Source organism: Nasonia vitripennis, assembly GCF_009193385.2.
Source record: "Nasonia vitripennis strain AsymCx chromosome 2 unlocalized genomic scaffold, Nvit_psr_1.1 chr2_random0004, whole genome shotgun sequence".
Lineage (NCBI taxonomy): Eukaryota > Metazoa > Arthropoda > Insecta > Hymenoptera > Pteromalidae > Nasonia > Nasonia vitripennis.
The window spans coordinates 692,817-716,749 of record NW_022279610.1 but is presented as its reverse complement, the minus strand read 5'-3'; the positions used below and the strand labels follow the sequence as shown (position 1 = coordinate 716,749).

Sequence of the window (23,933 nt, the reverse complement as noted above, 5' to 3'; positions counted from 1 at the left end):
GTCAAGAGTTCACATTACACTATTTTATTTGTTATAGTAAAATGAATGACAACGACGAGAACACGTTCATGACGCCACGTTTACGTATTCCCACTGAATGGATGAGTCCTTGTGTTGGACAGCATATGCAAGCCATCGCTGCCTCAATCATTGCAATGGAGTGCGATAATTTTCAAGTAGATCTTCTTATTCATGGTGTACGAGCATGCTTGCGTAAAGTACAAAATATTTACTGGTTCGAAAAAGTGAACCAATAAATATTTTATACTTTACGTGAATAAAAATATAATTATCATTTATTATTCTTGTAATATCTCAGTTATAATGTATCAAAGCATAAAAAAAATTTACGTGTTATACGTTTTTATCTGTAATTTTTAAAAAATATATGTATTAAATTTAACTGGTTAACTTTTTTATTTAACCTTTCATTTCAGCTAATGTAAAAATTAATTTTGTTATTTTTCAATTACTAAAAAATTAACATTGTTAAAAAAATATTTATTGGTTGATTTTTTTATTGATGATTATACTACAAAGTTAATGAACTAAAAAATTAAATTTTTTAATCGAATTATGTTAATTTGAATTGTGAAAAACTAAAATCTAATATTCATATATATATTATGCCCCGAGGGAGGTAAAGAACTGGTAAGTCCATAGCGAGTGTGAATTACCACCCGAGCCGAAGGCGAAGGTTGATATACTCCAGGCAGTCTACTTCAGGCGGTACACTGCGGACAGCATACTCCGGGTACCGAGCTGTCACCAGGAGGCTGCTCAAGGTCAGAGGCGGCATCTCTACATATTTAAATGTTCTGGAAGCCCACAGCGATGCTGACGTCAGTAGCTAGCGAACATGCAGTTGAACCTTCAATCATATATCTATATGCTACGTATGCATGGTCGAAGAGTTAGGTACATCTTTCGCAGTCGGGTGACTCGCTCGGTGAGATAGCGCGGATCAGGTTACACCTGTTTTTTTCTTTCGAGAGTGAATATACGCATCTTCTTAATGCAGTATAGCTGTTGCGTATTATTGAGAGCTCTCTCTTTCACTACAATACGAAGCTACTACGTATTATCGGGAGTTCTCTCTCTTCCTCTCTCTCTCTCTCTCTCTCTCTCTCTCTCTCTATCTCTCTCTCTCTGTCTCGTACGCTGAATGTCGTCAATGCGAATCGTAAAGTAATTTGCACGGATAGCGCGCAACGTTTTGGGAGCGTGGTGACGTCAGCGGCTGATGAGTGCATCACGTTACAGTACGCTGTAATTGCTGTTATTCGTTAGCTTCTAATGCATTGCGAAAAATATCTGTCGTTGTTACATGCCAGTAGAATGTATAGATGTCTGCGGGAATGGTAGCGTGAGCGCGCGAATGGGAAGCATAGAGCTGTCTCTAAGAGGCTATTTAAGTATCTCTGAGACCAGAGTTTATGCGCAAAATATTTGGCTAAACGAGAGAAAAATCTCGAATGCACTGAAGTGACAGCAGTCAATAATAAAGCAATAACAGGATGTTTAAAGTATAAAGATGCTCGCGAAAAAACAGTGGATGCAACTTGATCACTTTATCTCACCGCGCGAGTCATCATCTACATGCTTGTCGATTGACGTTTCACTGACGCAAGCATCACACGCTTCTAAAATCTGTAGACCCTCTGACCTCGAACGGCCTCCTGGAGACAGCACGTTGCCAGGAGTTCACATTGAACAGCACGCTTCCAGGAGTATACCTCAGACTGCTGGGAATATACCCCAGGCATCACGCTGTCGGGAGTATACACATCCTTGGACCGCGTGAATTTTTCCTATCCCTCCGAGAAGTTTTTTTTTTCACTTAAGTAAGGCTGGTTCTGCCTCCCCCCACCACCAAACATCTAGAGGCTTCTAGAATATTCTAGAAGCTTCTAGCACGCATTCTCACCTGTACAGGTGAGTTAATTGAAAAAGTGGGGACGCTGTATTCATATGTAAAAGTTGAGTGGTGGGGGGAGGCAGAACCAGCCTTGCTTACCTACTATCAGTTTTTAGTCATTTTTCAGACGTGATGTGACCCAGGAATTTAACTTCTTTGGCTTCAAGAACGCATTTGTATTTCTTCAGTTTGAGCCCAGCTTTATCTAATATCGTTATAACGTTCTTACTAGTCCTCTTAACTCTTTTAAAAAATTTTGCATGCCACAAAATATGATTTATCGAGCTGAGTAACGTAGACATGATTTTCTGAAAGAGTTCTAGTGCTCGTGATATACCGAATGTTAGATGTGTATAAGAAAATCTTCCCTATGGTGTGCTGAACGTAAAATACTTCAGTGTCTTTTCGCTTATTTTAAGCTGCCAAAATCCTTTATTGCATTTGAGTACTGCGAACACTTTGGTGCTATTCAATTTTGCTGCTATTTCTTCTAATGTTTTCAGCGGAAAGTAGCGACTGAGTATAAATGTGTTAACATCAGAAAAGTCCATGTCAATTATAATTTTTTCTTTTCTCTTTGCTCCATTATAGATGTGGGCAGATATGGAATTTTTTACTGGTTTGATGAACCTAATTTTATCGACCAACCTACCTAACTTTACCATCCTTTCTAATACTTCTTTAATTTCGTTTCTAGTGGCGTAATAGGCTGTTCTAGTTGGGCGTATTGACAGTTTTGGATTTTTTTTAGTTCTAAACCATATTAGAAGTTTTTTAGACATCCCAAACTTTGTATTCGTATCAATCAATTTGTTATCAGCTAACTTGACTTTACACAAACTCTTAATTCTTTTTACAAGATCCAATTCTCTACATAATTTGCGTCCTTGATATTGGTGTGACATTTTCTTTCACAATTTCAAATTCGATTTGTGCTTCGTAATTTTTTACCGTGTAATGTTGTCTCGCCTAATACTGCTATTTTATTGTCTGAGTAACTTATGAAGTGTTTTGTGCGAGAGCTTTTTATTTGGTTACCTGTTCTATCTATTAATGACTGTGATGAAACTGTGATAAACATTGAGCGCCGGTATCAAGTTTCAATAAAAAAAATTTCTTGCCTACTTTTAGGCTCTCATACCAGTCTTCATTTTCATGAATTTCTACACCGAAAATATACAATGTATCGTCAGTTGCATCTTCTTCTAACAATTTACTTAATTGCATAAGTCTGCATGCTGATGCATTTACTTTCTTTTTCTGAGTCTGTTTATTAGTTAAATTTGTTTTCGTACAGCCTTGTTTTGCAAAGTAGCCAACTTTATTGCACTTGTTACAATTTTGATTAAACGCAGGATATAACTTCCGTTTATGACTTGTATCATACCTTTTACATTTGAATTGTTTAGCTTCTCTTAGTGCAGTTTTTTTGATTTTTGTTCTTTAATGTTAACATTTTACATTTTTGTCTTTTTCTCAAACTCGTGTAATTGTTTTGTCACTTGCTTACTAGCTTGACATATTAACACAGCTTTGTTTAGAGTTAATTTGTCTTATGTAAATAATTTTTCTCTAATTTTGAATGCTTTGAAAATGTTTAGCAATGAAAATACTGATTTTTTTTTCACCACTTATTAAGGAGTATGTTTGTATGCTTGGCACCCACACATTCGTAGATCTAGTTTTGCATTATTGTGTTTTCAGAATTCACAGGCAGTTTTATTTTTGTCCTTTGACGTTGTGAGTACTTTAATCAGTAAAAACACTGGTATTTACTGCTTCATCCAGAGTGTGCTTGGATGACTTGTAGACTTCAGCAGTGCTCAAGCAAATTTCACTATGGTTCGATTTTATTTTGCCTTGTCATCTTGTGCAGGTGAATAAGGTATCGTATGCTTATGTGAGATGTCTAGAGAATCCAGATAATTTTCTAAGCCTTGGTTGCTCTCTGTCGCTGTCGCTTCTTAGCTTCTTTTGTTTCTAATCATCTTCTTGATAACATCTAACTGATGAGCACATCTCGTAGTTCATCATGTAATAACGAGCGTCTCCTAATGACGTTTCTGGCATTGGCCGATACATGTCAACATCTCTCCAGCTTTTGTGTTTCTTTCTACACCCTTAGAGAAAGAAAGTTTGTGTGATTTTCCATCCTACTGAAAAAACTCGCGCGATTAGTCACGTGATTAGTCGCACGATTAACCTTGACGATTATCGCGTGACGAATCGCGCGATTCATCTAACATAAATTTTTTAAATAAAATAAAATTGTTTAAAATGCAAAATTAGTTAGCGAGGTGGCTAGTACAGGTGCTACCATCCGGATAGTAACACCTGAACTGGCTACTTCGGTTAATAATTTTGCATTTTAAACAATTTTATTTTATTTAAAAATTTATTTTAGAAGAATCGCGCGATTAATTGCACGATTTTTATCAGTCGGGAATCTCACATTTTTCGCAGAAAAATTTAGAGTAAGCTCATTTTACTGTCACATCCACCAGCCGTATTTTATGCGTTTAGTACCAGGTTCTCGTATCTGTCACAGCTATATTTGCAAGTTTTGATTGCTCAGCTTTCTTGCTTCTGATGGACATCCTCTAAATTTGCTTGCACTGTTTTACTCCAGTTACTATAAGTCATTTATCACGCAGCAGGTTCACTATTATTATTATTATTATTATTATTACTATGAAGGGGGGACCACCAAGATCCCTAGCACTTAGGCTCCAGAAGGTCAATATGGCTCCCGCGTCGAGTGCCCTAATCTCTTCATACGTGGGGAAAAGCTCCCCCAAGCACTGATGTCTGAGCTGCGTAAATTTTGGGCAAACAGTCAGTACATGGGTAGACGTTTCTTCCGCCCCCTCGCACCACCTGCATATACCCGTAGCCTCCTTCCCCATCTTCAGACCGTGGTACCTTAAGCGGATGTGCCCGGTCACTATCTGTGTCTGGAGTCGGGAGTTATTTCTGCTGCCTCCTGCGATGCACTTGGTCCAGCCGATATTGGTGTCCTGTCTTATTACCGCTTTGGCTTGTCTGCATCCTTGAGTTTTTTGCCATTCCTTAGTATGTTCCCTCTCAATCCAGCCCCGGATTTCGCCCGTTAGCAGGCACCTTGCGGCACCTGTGTAGGGCTCCGGCCCGATTGGAGGGTGTTTAGCTCCCAAAGCTGCAAGTCTATCTGCTATTTCGTTACCCCTGATCCCGGTGTGCCCTGGGACCCAGAGCAGCCTCACCTTGTTGTTGTGAGCGGTCAGCTGATTTATAACCACTTTGCATTCCCAGATCAGTCTGGAGGTCGTCCTATGAGCCATGAGTGCTCTAAGTGCCGCCTGACTGTCTGAGCAAATAGTGATAATTCTATCCCTTGCGCCGAGTTCAATTTTTCTCTGAGCGCAGGTCAGTATAGCGTATATCTCGGTCTGGAAGACCGTAGCATACTGCCCTAGGGAAAAGAAGGTTCCCCTTCCACCCCTTTGGCAGTAGTACCCCGAACCAGTGCCAGTCTCTGCCCTAGATCCATCTGTGTACCAGACGTCCTCAGTTCCTGGTAGACTGTCCCTGCGGACCTTCCATTCTTCTCTTGTCGGTATCACGACCCCGTATCTTCTTCCAAAGAAGTAGCGTGGAATCATCATATCAGTTTTGATGGAAAATTCCGGCAAGAGACCCACCCCACCCGGGAGCCGGGTGTGCCTCGTGCCTTGTGTCCATTGTCCGTACGCATTGAGTCGGTGCGCTGCCTTAGCAGCCATCCCAATGATAGTAAGATGGGGTGGTTCCACCTTCACAAGGATTCCAAGTGCCTTGGTAGGCGTGATCCTATAGGCCCCTGTCGCCCCCCTTAGCACCTGTCCCTTGAGTTTTTCTAGCGTTGCCCTAGCATCCGACAGCTCCGCCCTTGGCCACCAGACCAACGCGGCGTAGGCCAGACGAGGTACCAGGACGGCCCTGTATAGCCACAGTATAATCCGGGGACTTAGTCCCCATGTACTGCCAAATGCCCTGCGACATCTCCAGAGAGCCACCAGGAATTTATCGCACTGGGCCGTGAGATGCTTCTCCCAGGTTAACTTTTTATCCAGAACAATGCCGAGGTACTTAGCTGAGTCCTTTACCTGTAGGGCGACTACAGAGAGTTTGGGCGCTCTGTAGGCATCTAACTTGTACTTACGGGAGAAGATCACCATTTCGACTTTATCCGGGTTAACCGAAAGTCCCGTCGAGCAGTACCATCTCTCCACTTTCCTTAATGCAAGCTGAATGGCGTCCATGGCTGGGCCAATTTCACTTCCTTTTATCAGTATCAGGAAATCGTCCGCGTAGGCTTGAGCATAGCAGCCCCACCCATTCAGCGCTTCCAGTAGCCCATTTGCCACCAGGCACCAAATGGTGGGCGACACCACCCCGCCCTGCGCGCATCCCTTACTGACCTTACCGGAGACCGTTACGGTTCCGAGACTCGAGATCACAGTCCTGCGTGTAAGCATGCCCTGAAGCCAGTTTAGTAATGGTCCAGGCATCCCATGTAGTCCTGCCTCTTTGACAACTGCCTCAATAAAGGTGCAGTTAAACGCTCCCTCTATGTCTAGAAATACTCCCACCATTACCTCCCCACTTTCCAGCTACTCCTCCATGCGCCAAACCGCCGAGTGTAAAGCAGTTTCTGTAGAGAATTCCGACCTGTACGCATGCTGGTTAGGGTGAAGAGAAAGCCCGGGAAGTTAGCTTCCAGAAGTAGTTTTAAACACTCCTCTTCCGAGGTTGTGTATTCTCCTGTAGGCAGTCTGATTGCTTCAAGCCATACCTTAGGATTTTTCGCGAGTAACCGGAGGAGTCTGGCCGCATCAGGATATCCCTCGATATCCTCGCAGTAGTCCCTCCATCCCTTGATTCTTACCGCGTTGATGCGGTTTTTATATAGCCTCTGGGCTTCTCTGTGAATCCGCCAATCGACACTATTGCGAGTATTTTTGGCCCTGTTAAAGGTCCTTCCCGTTTCCACGTCGCAGATCCTCTAGCTCCCGGTTCCACCATGGGGTACTCCATGTTCCCTTTGGGATGGTCCAGGGACAGCTTCTCAGGAAAGAGATGTTTACTATCTCACCTAGCTCAAATGCCCAGTGATCAAGCTCATCCGTTGTTCCAAAGCTTGTTTTGAAGGATTGAAGCTCGTTCCTAAGGTTTTCCCTAAAGAACGCCCAGTCTATTTTCCTGGGATTCCTAAAAGCCCTTGTTTCCGAGCATCTTTCCTTCCATTCAAATTGGATATATCTGTTGTCGGACAGTAAAGGTTCGTTAGATACCCGCCAGCTGCTCACCCACCCCTCCATTCCAACTGTACACAGAGTTAGGTCAATCATCTCACTTCTAACCGAATTGTAGAAGGTAGGCTCTCTGCCCCTGTTCATAATGCGCAGACCTGTTGTATGTACACGCCCTGGGAACGCTGCACGGGGGGTCTCTATAGATCCGACCAGCACACCCCAGACCCCTGATCCTCCGCGCGACTAGCCAAGGTTCTTGTATTAGGCATATGCCTGTGTGCATCTTAGCCATGCGCCTGACTAGTGCGGCCGAGGCGCCTTTGCTATGATGCAAGTTTATTTGTGTAAACACTATCCCGTCGCCAGCCATGGTGATTAGGACGGGACAGTGTTGCTCTGTTCGCGCTGCCCCCGGGGACCCTCATCAACCCTGACGGTAATCCGGCCCAGGCCCCAGTGCAGCTGAAAATTACGCTGCCGGAGCAGCCTTACCGAGGTTTCGGGTATGCTGAGCACCAGAAAGGTTCCACAGCCTGGCCCATCCCTGCTTTCGGTACTCAGCACCCTCCACCTACTAATCAACAGGTCCGGATGCCTGTGACTCAGTCGGCTCAGAACCACTCCCGGCTCAAGCCTGTTTCCAGGCACGCGGAGAGTGGCCCTTCGAGGCTTCTTGAGCTCAGACATCCCAACCATGAGGAGCTTTGCGCCTTCGCGAGGTCTTAGCCGGGGGATTATCTTCTCCAGCCAGTCCCTCGAAAAGGTGTTGCTGGCTACCACGACGATGGACCCGATTTTCACGAAGGAGTCATTGAACTCAGGCCACGGTCCATTGGGGATCTTATCGATCTCTGCCTGGACCGCCTCGCTGACGAGTGCCAACTGCTGATGCGTCAGCTCCTCGTCAGGATATCCCTCGCACACGATCGCCCTCGTGAGGGGGTCCATCATCCTGGCAGCCATGATTTCATGCTCCATGTTGGGTCGTTTTCTGGCGGTCTGATTCGCCGGTGGAGTCGAGTCGGCGTCCTTGCGCCGCTTAACGCCTGGAGCTCTCCCGTCCCCGCCCGCTGACCCGGCCGTCGGTTGTTAGGGAGAGAGGAGGGGACAGACCCAGAGCTGGGACACGTAGCATCCCTTGCTCCAGGAGCCCCCGCCTCCCTCTCCCGTTTTCGCCTCTGGGCCTCTTTCTCCGTTGTTCTCCCGAAATTCTCGATCGCAACTTCAGAGATCGAAGCCCGTCGGTTAATATATCCGCCTGAGGGTTCTGTGAGATCCCCCGGCAAGATCCGTGTCGGAAACACCAGCAGTGCGCGTATTCGCCCCTGCCGGCGGTTGTTGCAGGCCCACCCCCATGCTGACCTGCCCACCATGAGATGGCTCCGGGTTCCCCGAAGGTTCCCCAGAGCTTCCACCCGCTACGACCTCTGTTGGGTTCTGCGAAGAGTCCCCAGCAGTTGAGGCCCCAGCGGGGTCACTATTCACGTTTTTCCTGATGCTAGCTGCCCCAGTAATCCATCGGGTCAGAGTATTATAGGCAGTGTTGCCCTTGACACTCTTCCCCTCCGGTTTCGCGGTGGGGTGCTCCACCTCCAGCTGACTAGGCAGTGCCGCCCTGTAGCCTTCAGCTTCACTCCCCCTTCCTCCCTCATCTAAATTTTTTGTGTAAGGTTCCATAAAAAGTCATCACAGAGCCCCGCATGTGGCAGTAAGGCTAGATACTCGGAGATTTCGCCAGGTTTCCCCGAGGCATCGATTGCGACCGACTAGTACCCCAGCAGCCAACTAGTCCCCTCAGCACGATGGCTTACACCTTGGGATTAGGGGTTGGATGAAATACCCATTGCGCCTCCTCCCGAACGCAATGGGGGGCTGCCCTTAGCCTCCGGCCAGTCCATAGGTCGCCCTCGGGAACCCCGAGGCCCGACCTCGGTCAGGGGAGAGGCCTGACAGTAGTGCCCGTTTTACGGGGATCCTGCCAGGGAGGCTACTCTTGAGCCCGAGAGGCGGTATCCCGCATCAGCCCAATTTCGCCGCCACGCCAGGACGACCCGAGTTCAGGACGTCACGCTCCCGTCACCGGAGCCAAAGCGACCACGAAGACTCGCAGGAGAAGCCCCCACACCAGGCCTTAAAAAGCGGGCATTCGACAAGGTGGCAACCCCCGGAGCAGGTTCACTAAGTTTCCATTAAATGTTACTTTAAACCCGTTGATAATGCTAAAGCAAAAGAGTAATTTTTTGTGTTAAAATTCGGCACGTACAACACATTGTCAATGACAAAAATCTTTCAATGGACAGTGCGACTCGTCAAGTAACTCGAGGCTGGTTGACTCGGTCTCGATAGTGTACCTCTCCCGTTGGATGGTAATATAAGCAGATACTCTAATTTCAGTAACCCAGGTCTTATCTAGATCGATACCAATTGATCGCGCCTTTTTGTCGGGATCGATTTCGAAAAAAGATTAGCTTGTTACCTTGTTCGAAGCCTGTTGATAGTCGGTTTGCAACTACCATATCGATTTCTTGAACATCTCAATGTTCTTGATCGCGTTTTTATCCTCTATTTCCGAACACTAGTGGGCAAAATATCCTTGCTTCAAAAACACAAAGCATTTTATATAATTTTTGACTCAAACGTATGATTTTTTTTTCTTTTTGGCTTAATTTGTTTCTTCTGGAATGGCCTTTCACTCTACGGTCGCAGCATGTTTCGGCGGAGTGCTGGAAATCGCAAACTATTATCCAAGTTACGCAAGTGTTATTGTAATTCTTCCTTAGTGCTGTCAAAACTCCGCTGTATTCCTCAAAAACACCAACGTCACTTTGAGAGTACCGGCGTCTCTACGGTCGCACAAATTCCTATATTAAATGAATAACATTTTCGTATTTGTTCGTTTCTCAATTTTGAAAAAAGTCGTAAAGGTCTGATTCATGTTTTAAAAAGAATTTTGTGTACCCTAAGGGCTCTTATCCTAAGGGGTGTATAAAGATTGGGAAGAACAGCGAGGAATACGGAGGAGCATGAAGGAACCATCGCGTCTATATGCGTGGTTGTTCCTCCGTGTGTCTCGTTTCATTTTTTATAAGCGTCACGCCGATAAACGAACGATTAAAAACCAATTTTGTTACAGATTATTAAATAATTGTTTTTACTGCGTAATATAATAATTGAAAAATGTAATAAAGTTATTGAATTCAGAATTATCAGTAGAACCTAACCAACACTTCAGAATAATTTTTTTGTACTTTTCTAATAACTGTATTACCTACAGAAGATACGTAATAGATTGGTTGCCTGGTTTCTAGATTCAAAAACAGCGAATTTTCGAATTCATACACTTCTTTTATTATTATCCTCTGTTTAGAAATTAATAGCCGGTTCTAGATTTTTAATCACGATTAGATTAGTAGGTATAATTAATAAAATGATTGTTTGGTTTATAATTATTTTTAACCTCAAAAACTAGAATTCGCGTTGTTTTAAATATATTTTTGTGAAAGATAATCATTTAAATAAAAAGATATGCATGAATTTGAAAACTTTTGTTAAAGTTTTGTGGTCTTTAGATTATTAAGTGATAACCGATTAAAACAGATAAGTGCGCGACGCGCTGGATTTTGCAAGTCTCCTTAAATGGAGTAGTTTGATCTTACGTCTACGGAAGATCGAAGTTATTCACTACTTACTCGATTTTTCTTTAGTTTTGAGAGCTCCAGTAAGTTTATATATAGCTATTAATAATAAATAAATAAATATATATGTATATCATAGTTATAAAGCTCTTGCAGTTGTGAGTTTTGGAATATGCAGGATAACATATTTTCCGAATAATAAAATTGTACTATTTTTTTTTATCTAGTACTTCGGAACGTCGATTAACACAAAATGAAAGTTTAGGAGATACTTCTGGTATTTCAAGAAAAAAAACTAAAGGAACAAAATATAGGAGCAGGAAACAATGTTGAAGGTATTATTACTATAATTTTATAATTCTTTATGCTAATTAAATAATTTTTTACCAAAATATTTTTTTTTTTCATTTCAGCCAATTTTTTTAACAATCCACTAGCACGATTACTTGAGATTACAACATACGAAGCAGAAACTGATGACAGCAGCGATTCAGAATACGAGGAGGGCAGTGAAATTGACAGTGATCATGAAAGTGATCAAGAAAGTGAAATCGAATCAACTGATGAACTTATAGAAGAGGTAATAAGAGGCCCACCGAAGTTACCCGATGTTTCAGGTACATGTAATTTGAAAAAGAAGTTTGCAATCATAGAAAGTTATATTGTATACCTTTTAGTTGAACTTATTAATTAATATTTTCCTTTAAATTTTCTATAACTTCTTTAAAGGTTACTGACTGAGCACCATCCATGCTCTAAGGTCAGCATGGCCGTCATAATCGACTCAGGAGTTACTCCAATCTGAAGATAACTCTTAACTTTCTCTTGCTCCTGATGATATCGTAAGCACTCGCAAGAGACGTGCTTAACATCTTCTGTTGCATCCGAACATATTGGGCAGTTCAGATGGTCGTCTAGTTTGAACAGATGCAAGTACGCCTGCAAACATCCGTGCCCGGTCAAAAACTGCGTAAGGTAGTAGTTAACTTTCCTATGTCTTCTTCTAATCCAGTCCTTTTATCCTTGGTATAAGGAGATGAGTCTATCGTCCGTTGCTACTAGCGTCCCATCTTGTTTTTCTTTCAGCCATCATCTTCATTCTTGCAGAATCCCAGATCTTCTTCTGGCTTTTGTCACTCAATCGTCTCCTAGCTTTGAATACGTTCTTTGTTTCTAACGCTAAGAGGTTAATAGGTGGCGTACCTGCTATAATGCAGACAGCATATTAGGGCTCCGTATAGCATCGGTGAGCCAAGTACTGACTATTGGGGGACGCCTTTTATAACTTTATATGTCTTGGTACCGTCCTTAGTGTCATATAATAGAATTCTGTCCTTAAAGTAGTCCGACATCATCCTTCTTATATATAAGGGCACATCCTGCTTCCGGAATGCCTTGTGTATTTCACTCCATCTTGCCGAATTAAATGTATTTTTGACATCAAATGTAACTATGGCGCAATACTTCTTTTTTCCTCCCTTTCATCTTTTCCCTTTTATCGCTGTATGTGCAGTGTCAATCACTAGACTAACTGGGTACAGGGTTGAACGCTTCTTTCTGAAGCCATATTGGTGTTCCGCTAATCCACCTTTTCCTACTATAAAATGATCCATTTTGACGCAGATAATGTGTTCCAGAATCTTCTCTGGGGTATCCAGCATGCAGAGTGGTCTGTATGACGAAGACTCCTCGGGTGGTTTCTTTCCTTTTGGCAGAAGTACTAGTCGCTGTTTTTTTTTCAGTTTGTGGAAAATGTTTCCTCTTCTAGACATGTATTGTACAAGTCTATGAAGACCCCCGGATGAGCATAAATGGCATGCTTCAACGCAATATTTGGAATACCATCTGGCCCTGGGGCCTTGTTATTTTCTACATTTTTGCAGGCAGCTAACAATTCCTTAATCGTGTTCGGTGAGATAGCCTCTTTATTTAAATCTTTTTCGATGACACTTGGCTCTTCCAGTTACCTGGAGAACAGCATGGTCATTACCCGGTGTAATAGCTGCGGACATTATGGAGGGGGTACGTAGCTTCCTTTAATCTTCTTCGTTACTATTTTGTATGGTCGACCCCAAGGGTCTTGTTTGACCTAATCCTGTTATTCCTTAAGGCACCGTCGTTTGTTTTTGCAGATTTTCTTCTTAAGACAACTTTAGGGGTTCTTCATTTCTCGTCTGCGGGCATCTACTATTTCCTAACCTATACCAGTTTTATAGTATTTCTTCCTCGCCGGTTGTTTCGTCTTCTAGTCCAGTGGCACTTGCTACGTGCATTCGCAATCTCCTTGTCCTACCAGTATACTAGTGGTCGTGTACTGTATGCCACGTTTCGTAGCATTGCAGTGTCACATGCTCGGGTGATGTTTACCGTCACCTGCTCCGCCTTGCTGTTCGCTGTTCCAGATAGTTGCATTTCTTCTAGTGCTAATAGGAAAATCTCCTCATCATAATCCTTCGTTTTCCAATTAACTCTATTTGTCGTTGTACTCGCGCTGGGTCTCCTTTTTGGTATTTCTACCTCCATTATTATGGCCTGATGATCACTATGTGTGTAGTGCTCACTTACTGTCCATGAATCAGCTGAGCCAATAAGGCTGCTACTAACAAACGTCAGGTTGACAATAGACCCGGCGTCTCTTCTTCTAAATGTGTTAATGCATCCTTAATTAACTAGGATCAAATCCTCGGAGGAGTACTCGTCCTCTGTGGTTAGTCTTTATACTGCCCCACTCCACAGCCCACGCATTGAAGTCGCCTGCAATGAGTATTGGTTTCCTCCCTACTGCGTCTTATATGAGCCGATCTAGCAATTGTTCGAACTGCTCGATTGGAGCGTTAGGTGAAGCGTAGCAGCTGCAAACAGTGTCACCTGCTACCTTAGCCCGTATAAATCATTCTTCATGGATCTTTATTTTTTCACAGAAAGTAACATTTCCACATGCCCAGATTGCTGCTTTACCATTAGTGTCCATTTCCCATGATGGTTCGTCAAGATCCTTATATTGTTCGCACACACAACTTCTACCTCTTTTTCGCGGACATACTGATTGAGTAGATCTTGTGCTGTCTCACAGTGGTTTAGATTTATCTGCACTATCTTCATTTAAGTTGGTTCTTCAGTACTTTTAATGCAGATCGGTAGGCTGGACATGTATAACTACCAGCTGCATGATCACTCTTTGATTTTCCATCCTTTTCCCGGCAGAGAATGCAACTCAGCGCGTTCGTGCAACTTTTTGCTGCATGTCCTTCCGTTCCGCACTTAAAACAACATTTACTTCTGTCGTATGTCTCTATACACTTTTTTGCGATATGGCCAAAACTCAGGCATTTATAGAATCTAGGTGGTCGTGTCTCTTGTCTAATCTCCTTAATTCTGCAATCAACCCAACCTGCTTTAAGCTTTTCCCGTGCGATCGCCTTTTGTGCAATCTCTTTACTACTTTCTTCTATTCTGAAAACTTTCTACTCAGGGCTTCTAGAATATCCTTTATTTAAAAAAAAATATTTTTAGACAAAATGGTTTTTCTCTGTCTGATGTTGTCTCTCGGTGATGATCAAGAATATTGGTTAGTCTCTATCAGTTTTCCCGAGGCAGGTTGTGTGGTGAGAAAGGAGAGAAAGAACTTTAAGACATTTTCTCTTTTCTTCTCAACGTTTCGACGGACAATGCCGCCCTCATCAGGAGACTGATGTGAAAAATTCATTAAAAGAAGACTGATTTGAACTCGTTTGTTACTTTTTCAAACTCTACAAAAAATTCTTCTACTGTTTGGTAATTGTTTAATTTGATTTCTTCTATTTTACCTCTGCATATAATTTGCAGGGCTGTAGATTGAGTCGTATAGATCTTATCAAATTTTTTAATCATCTCAAAAGCTGTTATACATCCACCGATGTATTCTTACTGTTTATCAGATATAGTACTTATTATAAGCGTTCTTGCCTTTGAATCTTGTTCCTTCCACTCATCTTCTTTTGCTTTATCTTCGTCGGTCCTGTCTGCTGGATCTTTGCATTTTTCGTATTCTAGTAAAATCATTAATCTAATTTTTCAGCTAGAATAATTTTCCCCGTCAATTACGGGTATTAGAATATCTTCTACTTTGGCTTGCTTAGCCATATTTATTTCTTTTGCACTTATGTCCTTCTATACTCGATTTTTCAGTACAATAATCTTCTTGATTTCTTTCAAAATTATTTTTCTAATCTTATTTCTTATTTTCTTCCCAACAGCTTCTTTATCTTCTAAATCTTGTTCTGGATCCACTTTTTCCTTAAACCACGAGAGCATGTGCTTAAACTCTAAATTTGACACGTGCTCTATACTTACACATCACCACGTTTTTCACTTGCCGACTTTAATCCATTGACATCGCACTTTAATCTTTATTAATTTTCAAAAATCTTCTTATTGTTTAGTACCTGACGACATTATCTTCACTAAGCACTAACGTCACTAAGCATATATTTTTTTACTTTAACCCTTTCTGAACTGGTTAATCTTCACTTGAAATTTTTCTTTTGTCGACAGACATTTCGACACAAAAATTGGAATTCTAATGCTTCACAAGCATATAATTTTTATCGAGAAATTTTCTCCTTTTATTTATTTCACTGCCCAATTTTTCACTGTGCGATTCACTTTGTTAACAATAACCGTTAACTTCTTTTCCACGTGGCTTTTCTTCTAACCTCACTTTTAACCCCCCTTCATTTTTCGACCCCCCCGAAAGTTAATGTAAAAAATGAAAATAAAAGTTTCCAACGCTCTGCTACCATGTTATAAGGTTGGATCAATAAGTGGACAATTGGATTAATAATTAATAATTATATACTGTAGTCGGCAATAGTCTGACAAGAAACACGTCCGCTCACATCTGAGTCTTATAGACGAGAGAGAGAGAGAATGTGTAGTACAGCGCGGTATATTCTGACTCTACTCGACAAAACTTTGTACCGAACTTCTCCATAATTGTAAGTTCTATACAACAAGTTTTTAATAAATTTTTCATATCAGTCTCCTGATGAGGGCGGCATTCCGTCAAAACGTTGAGAAGAAAAGAGAAAATGTCCTAAAGTTCTTTCTCTTCTTTCTCACCACATAACCTGCCTCGGGAAGACCGATAGAGACTAACCAATATTCTTTTATTTTAAAGACCACTTTATGCTGAAGCCTCTTGATTGTGGCTTCTTTTACCAGCACCGCTTCTTGAAGTTCCTGCGTTTTCACTTCTTTGGTCCGTCGTAGCTCCAAAAGATCTTCTGCCACCGATTTGCGTATCTTATTTACGCTGTTACCAAGTACTGTCAGATTAGGGTCCGCTATTATTTCCCTCAAAATATCAGCGAACGAATTTTCTTCAGCAGCTTTTATAACAAGTGCATCAGGCCCGGTGAATCTCTCTCGTGGTTTTCTAGTGCTATTTTTGTTCTTGGCACTAGTGCTTTTGCGTATTTTTTTTCTCCTTTCTGGTAATAACCTTCTGCCAGGGTGGGTCTGCCTTTTCTTCTGGAGACACCTGTGATTGGATTTTTGATGCGACTTTCACAGAATCTCCTTCCTTATTTTTCCTTGTTCTTTTAGCGTAGTTTTCTTGTCGCTCTTCTACCTGGCTTGGTGACATTGCCTCACGCATATTTAGCGTTCTTGTCGTCACCGCGTTTGATGCTTCTATCGTGTGTTATGTCTTGTCCTCCTTTGGAATATGCTGCTGGTTCGGTGACATTTCCGCTTTCGTTAGCATTAATACAAGGCTCTCCTTGCTCTTTTCCAGCGCCACTTGTCCTCTTTCAAGCCGCTTAACCTGGATAATAATCGCCGATAGATCGCTTTTAACAGACTTATGAATGTTGGATGCGTTTGACACAATATTATCCATAGAGTCCAGCCTGTCTCGGATCTTCTCCCATATGCTTTCTCGTTCTCGCTCAGCATCCCGAATTATATTCTAGATCTCGAGAGCTCCTTTTCCTACTTTCTCTCCTTGCTCGGTTAAATTTTCCATGCTCGACAATAGTCTTAATTCCGGTATGTGTCCGACCACCGTTGATCCCCCCGTTTATGGAGGCAGCTGACATGGCCCCAACACATGACTGTAAGCGGTACCAGACTGGGAACATCATACTAGAGTATAGCACGCGATACTGCCCTAGCCCACCTCCACTCTCTCGAACCTCCCACCCCGAACAATGTGCTTGGCTCTCTGGAGAGTTTTTGGCAGACATCAAGCAATATCACGCACTTGCCTTAGCTGATTAAGCGGTACTGGCTGACCGGCCTTCTGTTTTTCCGTCAGCGGAAGCCAAAGATAAATTAGGTCACTTCGACTTGCAACCTCAGATTGCCTCCCCATCCAGGATCTTCTTTTGGCAGCGTACGGGTCGCACCGCACGGCAAACGCGGCAGCCCGATTTAGTCCACGGAGCATATTTCATTTCTGCTCTACCCTCCGAGGTATATACTCCAGCAAGCTCTCTCCCATCTGCCACCCAGGGGACGCGCCACATACGAGTGTCAGGCTTACCTGCGTGTGTGTGTGTGTGTTACATGATCCCCTTCCCCACCCCCTCTCTCTCTCTCACCACCCACCACCACCACTCAGGTCTGCTTCTCGGACTATGACGCGTTAAGACAGGTCTCACTTCATGGAGGAGGAGTGGGGGTTTTGACGTGCCATAGTCCGAGGTGTAATACACTGGGAGAAAAGTGAGAGCGCTCTTATCCCAAAACGTGTAGCGTAGCGCACCGCGACTGTGGAAAGACTGCGCCGCCATTTTTGGGCGCGCAGTATACCCGTGCGGGCGAGCTACGCGCCCACAGCTAAAAGCCCGATGCGCACCCGAGATTGAACATTTCAACGGCATGAGTGTTCCACACGCCTTAACGAAAAGTATAAATAAATGGAATATTTGAAGAAACCGTGAATATTTTATAAATAAATTAAATTCTTTTCACACTAACCTCAAAATCTCAACTACATGGCACTTTATAGATTTTCATATAGATAGATCTAATTATAATGCTTGAAAATTTTCAGATGAACGTCTCGTAATTTGATATAATAATTCTCATTATTGAAAGAATAAAATTTTATTTTACGCGTGTACAGTAGATAAAATAAATGTTTAGGAGAAGGTTTATAATTCACAATTTTTTATTTATTTAAGATGATAATTCAAAAAATACATATTTTTAATGATTACATTTCAACAGTTACATTTTACAATCTATATTTTGTAGTAATGAAATGATTGTTACTTTCTGCAGAAAAACAAGGCGGAATTTTCGGTACATCGGTATACTTAATATATTACTTCTTAATTCACACATACTATCAATAATGTAAGCGTGGTGATGTTCGCTGAATGTGATTTCTTTGAAAACTGTTACATGAAAGAAAATGTCATTATTTAATTTAATAATTTTTATAATTTTTCCAAATTCTTTTTCACTTTCTTCCATATTAATTAATATAAACGTTCCAACTTTATATACAGCTCCACGAATGTCTATTTTATTATAAAATTCTAAATTTTGATTTGTATCAAAATTCTGTACAGCAAAAGGTATTGTATAATTAATATCGCGAGAGCCTAAATGCATTGTCTCCCCACATTCTAAGGTTTGAAATAACTGACACATTTGAAGCGTTTGCTTTTTAGCGATAGTTTTTTTTTAAATTTTTACTTCCACTTAGTGCCATTGTATTATATTTGATATTTCTATGATTAGCTTCGAATCGCATAGCCCAAATTAATACACGGACCATTTTCTAATAAAATTCTCCAGTAATGAATTAAATTATGAAATTTTGGAGTTAAGAAACCATATAATTCAAGGTACAGATTATGATGCTTTTTTACTAGATCTCTTAACGTCAATGTATCCGATTTTATAATACGCGGAGATAGCAAAATATCTAAAATTCTACGTAGATATTGAAAAAGCTTCCAGTGTTGGTCATTCTCGGGAACCTGATCTCCGACCATAATTCCGAAAAAATACATAAAATGAAGCATCTCTGATGCTGACATTTTTAATGTACTATACTCTTTTAATCTGCTTACCGTAATAGCTGCAGGTTTATTATAACATTCGTTACTACCAAAATTTAAAGTGTCAATTTTTCGATTCAAATATTCTATTGTGAAGTAATTTTTCTCAAAAACAAAGCTATTGATAATAGCATGCATGACGTATGTAGAAACTCCTTCTAGAACATCATGCATCATGTCAGCACTGACGTTGTCGAGTATATGAAAATTATCAATTCGATTAAATGTACATTCTTCTTTTATTCCGGATTCGGTATATTTCGAATATTTAATGTGGTAAGCATAACCTTCTTTGGTTCTAAGTATGGATGCATCTTCATCAGCCATTATTTGCAATTGTTCTAATGTAGCTTTGCAGATTCTACAACAATAAGACACATTAAACGATTCAACAAATCCACATATACCATTAATACCCAAATTATCTCCTGTAATTAGAACTAGTTGAAACATTACTTTGATTGTTCTCCCATTCAAAGTAATATTTAATCCTTCGCGTTGTAAATAATTTATATCTTCTATTAGTATTTTAAAAATCTGCTGATTAGTACTCTTTTTTTTATCTTCACTTTCTATTAACGTAGAAAAAAGGATGCATTTAAGTTTTGAAGCGAGATGCTCTGGCAAACAGGCAAGACTTACATACACAGCACCAAATTTGTTTGTACCAGCATGTGAGCCAAAAGCATTTCCAACTTCTAATTCATCGTAGAATAAATATAATGGGAGGACAATCGAATTAACACATTTTTTAGCATATTTTTTTATCCATAACGCACCTTGCATTATATTTGTAATCAAGTACTTCTCTTTCTTCAAATTTTCAATATAACTTATTATTTGGTCAAAAAGCCCAGGAATTTCTAAAAATAATTTTAATGACTTTTTCAGTGGAACTCGAATTCCATAAATCGTCTGTGGAACCAATTTAGATTCGTTTCCAACCATGGTTTCCACAAAAGAATGCCTAATTATATACTCTTCTGGATCAAACAAACCTTTGGTTTTCAATAATGTGAATCTTTTTGAATCAGTCATAACGTCATCAAGAATTGACATGTACTTATTGAGGCATAATTCAATTTCTGCCACACTTTTATTTTCGTTATTTTTTCTTAATATTAATAAAATATCATTTCTAAGAGATTTCAAATAAATGTTTCTAATGAAATTATCAAGAAAGTCGACAACTTCTTGCACGATTTTTCGAGGATATAAAGGTTCTGCATATAATGATAGCATAAATGATAAAAGGAAATCTAAAATCGTTTTCTTCTCCATATTTATGTATTTTAATCACGTTGGTTACTTTATTAACAAGATAATGGTATACTAAAGTATGCACTTATACTTAATATCACTTTTCTTTCAATAAATTATTATTACTACTTAACGTGTTAACCACAAAACATTAAATTTTTACCAAGGTACTATTAACAATAATTAATTTGCATGCTCTAAATCGACTACTAGTTTGTTAATCGCGCTGTAACTTTTGATCGAATTTAGTTGAAAAATTGCTTTATCAAGGAAACTATAAACATAATCAGAGAGTGGTGGCCACACATGCAAAGCATACAAACATTTAAAAATGGTTTCCACTGCTTCTGGTAAGGATGGATATGAGTACTTTGCTTTGTTAAGTACAATCGCAATATTTGTGAAATTGTTTACGTTTCCACTCGCTATAATGTACGGAAAATTACAGAAATTATTTTCTTCAAGCCATTGTTCATAATTATTTCTTAAAATAATTTCGGTGTCGGGATTCTAAAAGGTAATAATTTTATATTAAAAGGTGTATACAATAATTATAAGTAAAATATATTCAATTATGCATTATTTCTACATGCAGAATGAAAGTCCTAGCGATTTCCGTTTTGTTTAAAACAATTGACTTTGATGATTTGGTTCCACGACCTGTTTCGGCGCTGGGCTGAATTTCTTTTGCTTTTACCGATTTTGGGATCGTTACACACAAAGGTAAAAGTAACAGCGCAAGCGATTCGTTATGAATACCTAACATGTTAAAGTTGGAATGCTTTAAAATAGTAGCAAATAAAAATGATTGTATTTATCTAAGCAAATTTACCTTCATCAATAAACTGCAGATTTTTCTCAAAAAACTCCTTTACTTCCTTTATCCTAGAGTTACTAAAGTATTTTATTAACTTGTTCGCGAGCGTAGGCGATTTCTCCGTAAAAGCTCTATTTAAAGATGAACCATGAAGTTCTCGAATAGTATTAGATTCTATCAATTTTTGAATGAGTTGCGTGAAATCAGATTCAAGCTAAATATGTAAACAGAGTTAAAAAATGAAAACAAATACAAGTAAATAAAGGAAAATTTTTATTTTTGATACAGTAAACGTAAAATGCGATTTTAAGAGTTACAACAATTTTAAAAAACGCTTTAACGTCCTCTGTATCAAAAAATATTCAAACCACGTTTTGCTCAGCTAATTAACTTACTAATGTGATTCCAAGAGGCGGCTGCAAACAAGGGAAACTTCTGAAATACACTTCAATTTTATCAACGTTTTTCTGTTTTTTATAAAGTGCTGTCAGTCTCTCATTACAGGTGCGAGCCCATTCATTAATAACATCGGTTGCTTGATATTTTGATCGATAGGTATCAGTCAGCGGATTAAAATCCAATGGCTCTTCTTCTATAAAAAAAATAATAAAATGTTATAAAAGATTGTACTTTAATTTGTAAGCTGTAATATTATTAAAACTACAATTGATAGTTACGATCATCAATGGGATTCGGCCTGTCTGAAATCCTTAATAATTTTGCTTTTCGTAATAAGTCTCGATATAATTTATACGTATTATATAAACATCCACGAGCACTTATTGCTTCGTTAGCCTCATTTCGATAGTAGGGAATATAGTATATTTCCGGATCCTCTGTAGGAAATAATTCGATGATTTCATCCCTTAACTTGAGAAATTCTCTTTTACTTATACTGAAAATAAATTTTATTTACTAGATTAAAATTAACATATTGCTAATAAATGTCTCTAATATCCTGGCAGAAAAGTAACGATATATTGGATCATTCTCATTTAAATTTGCATTGAAAACATTAGATTGACATTATTACGCTGTTAAGATTAAAATCAAAATTATTTTTTTACATCTTGTATTATCAATAGTTCAATATATAGTTATAATTATATATTTTTTAAATAAGGCTTTAAATCGTTTATTTTCTACAAGGGTAAAGTAGTTAAAAGTGATCAAAATTTCACAATACAGTAAACATTTCATAACAACATACATGCTCGACAACACTTACACGTAGTTAATTGAATTTTGAGTCAATAAATCTACAACACATAACTCTTTCAATCTCAGTCTGTCGACGATTTTATTTGCGGAGTACATGCCCAATATTATTTGCCCTTCTAATTTTGATGATAATAAACGATATAAGTCATTGTCTTTATATTGTGTAGCTACAAATGCATAGATTAAAATTCGCAAATTAGTTTATATTATGAGAAAATTAATTTTTTTGATACAGTGTGCACAAAATACGATTTTACGCATAATAATAATAAATCCTAAAAATCGCTTTCACGCATTCTGTATCAAAAAAATATTGTTCAAAACATTTGCGAAAATTATTACTTGATGAATCATCAACAGTCTGAGTGGTCTTAGTCGTGTCAGTATTAGTAGCATTCTCAACATTTTCAGCATTATCAACTTCAACATTTGCAGCATCTACGACTATTTTCTGTTCAGTTTCGTCTGTAGGTCCATCAGTGGATACGTAGCAGTGGTCTACCTCCATTACTTCAATTAGTTGCATGGTTGTGCCATCCAAAACTAGAACCTCATTCGTCGACTCGGCTAAATAAAAAATGCCCACACATAATTCCTAAACAATTCTTTTTAAATATTCAATCCTTGATGAAATATATATACATATATATATATTTATTTATTTATTTATTTATATACGTGTGTGTGTGTGTACCTTAATCTGTTGTACTCTTAGTAATTTTTTTTATTGTAAATAATTCTAATTCACCAACTTCACAAGGCTTATATAATACGCTTTCAAGGTACTTCATTTTTCTAAACTACGAGTTGTCAGTCTACGCTGACATTATGTAGTGCAACAAATTACTAGGAATTGTTAATAATTAATCATTACAAAAGTCCAAAACTTTCAAATAACATATATAAACATACTCAGCACCCACTGGAACATTCCCTGTAGCCATTTCAAATTTTTCTTGGTATCGGTGATTATCATTAAAATATGAAACCAGCCAATTTCAATAATAGGATAATAAATTTCATTTTAACATATTCATTAACTTCTGGCACTTCCAAAAACAATATTAATCAATAACTACTGATTTGCAGTTCAAAATTTATCAAAAAAATTCGAAATAACTTTAAGCACTTTAACGTATAATCCACTTGTAGAGAATTTTAATTTTTTAATATTTTCTGAACTACAAATCAAAAGTTATTGTTTTTGACTACTTTTGGAAATGCCACAAGTTGGTCAACATGTTAAAATAAAATGTATTATTGTCTCATTAAAAATAGCTGATTTCATATTTTCATCATAATCACCGATACCAAGGAAAATTGGAATTTCAAATCTAAAGTCCTCGACAAGCCAAAGAGAATGTTCGATTGGGTCTTGAGTGTGTTTATTTTTAGTATTATAACTAATCAAGTTATTTACACTGCTAGAATAGTAAATTATTAACAATATCTTTTCATTTGTTCACCTAGATACTATTATGTACTGTAATAGATGATATCAATAACTCGTAGTTCAGAAGATTAAGTGCACTGCATGCGTATCACAAATTGTAGATTACAGTTGCTTTCGAATAAAGTAAATCAGTATTACTATTTTTAAACTGACTTATTCGCTGGGATTATTGTTAAAAGTTGTAATCTTGCTGTAAGCAAATCTAACCAGCTAACGTCAAATAATTGTTTGTTTTTTTCAAACATATATGTAGTAATCCTGTCATCTTATTTTAATGATCATCAATACAATGTACACAT

General features: G+C 39.3%; 2 protein-coding genes across 2 annotated transcripts in view; one reads left to right on the top strand and one right to left on the bottom strand.

The window, feature by feature from the left end:
- LOC107981889 overlaps positions 1–23,933 on the top strand; it is a 1,212,633-nt gene that overhangs the window by 563,095 nt on the left and 625,605 nt on the right. The gene's annotated exons all lie outside the window — the stretch shown is intronic.
- Positions 2,969–6,973, bottom strand: LOC116416283. Its single transcript, XM_031924001.1, has 4 exons — positions 6,930–6,973; positions 6,608–6,861; positions 4,609–6,473; positions 2,969–3,184 (listed from the first exon to the last, which is right to left on the bottom strand). The coding sequence occupies exons 1-4, from the start codon at positions 6,971–6,973 to the stop codon at positions 2,969–2,971; spliced, it is 2,379 nt and encodes a 792-aa protein (XP_031779861.1).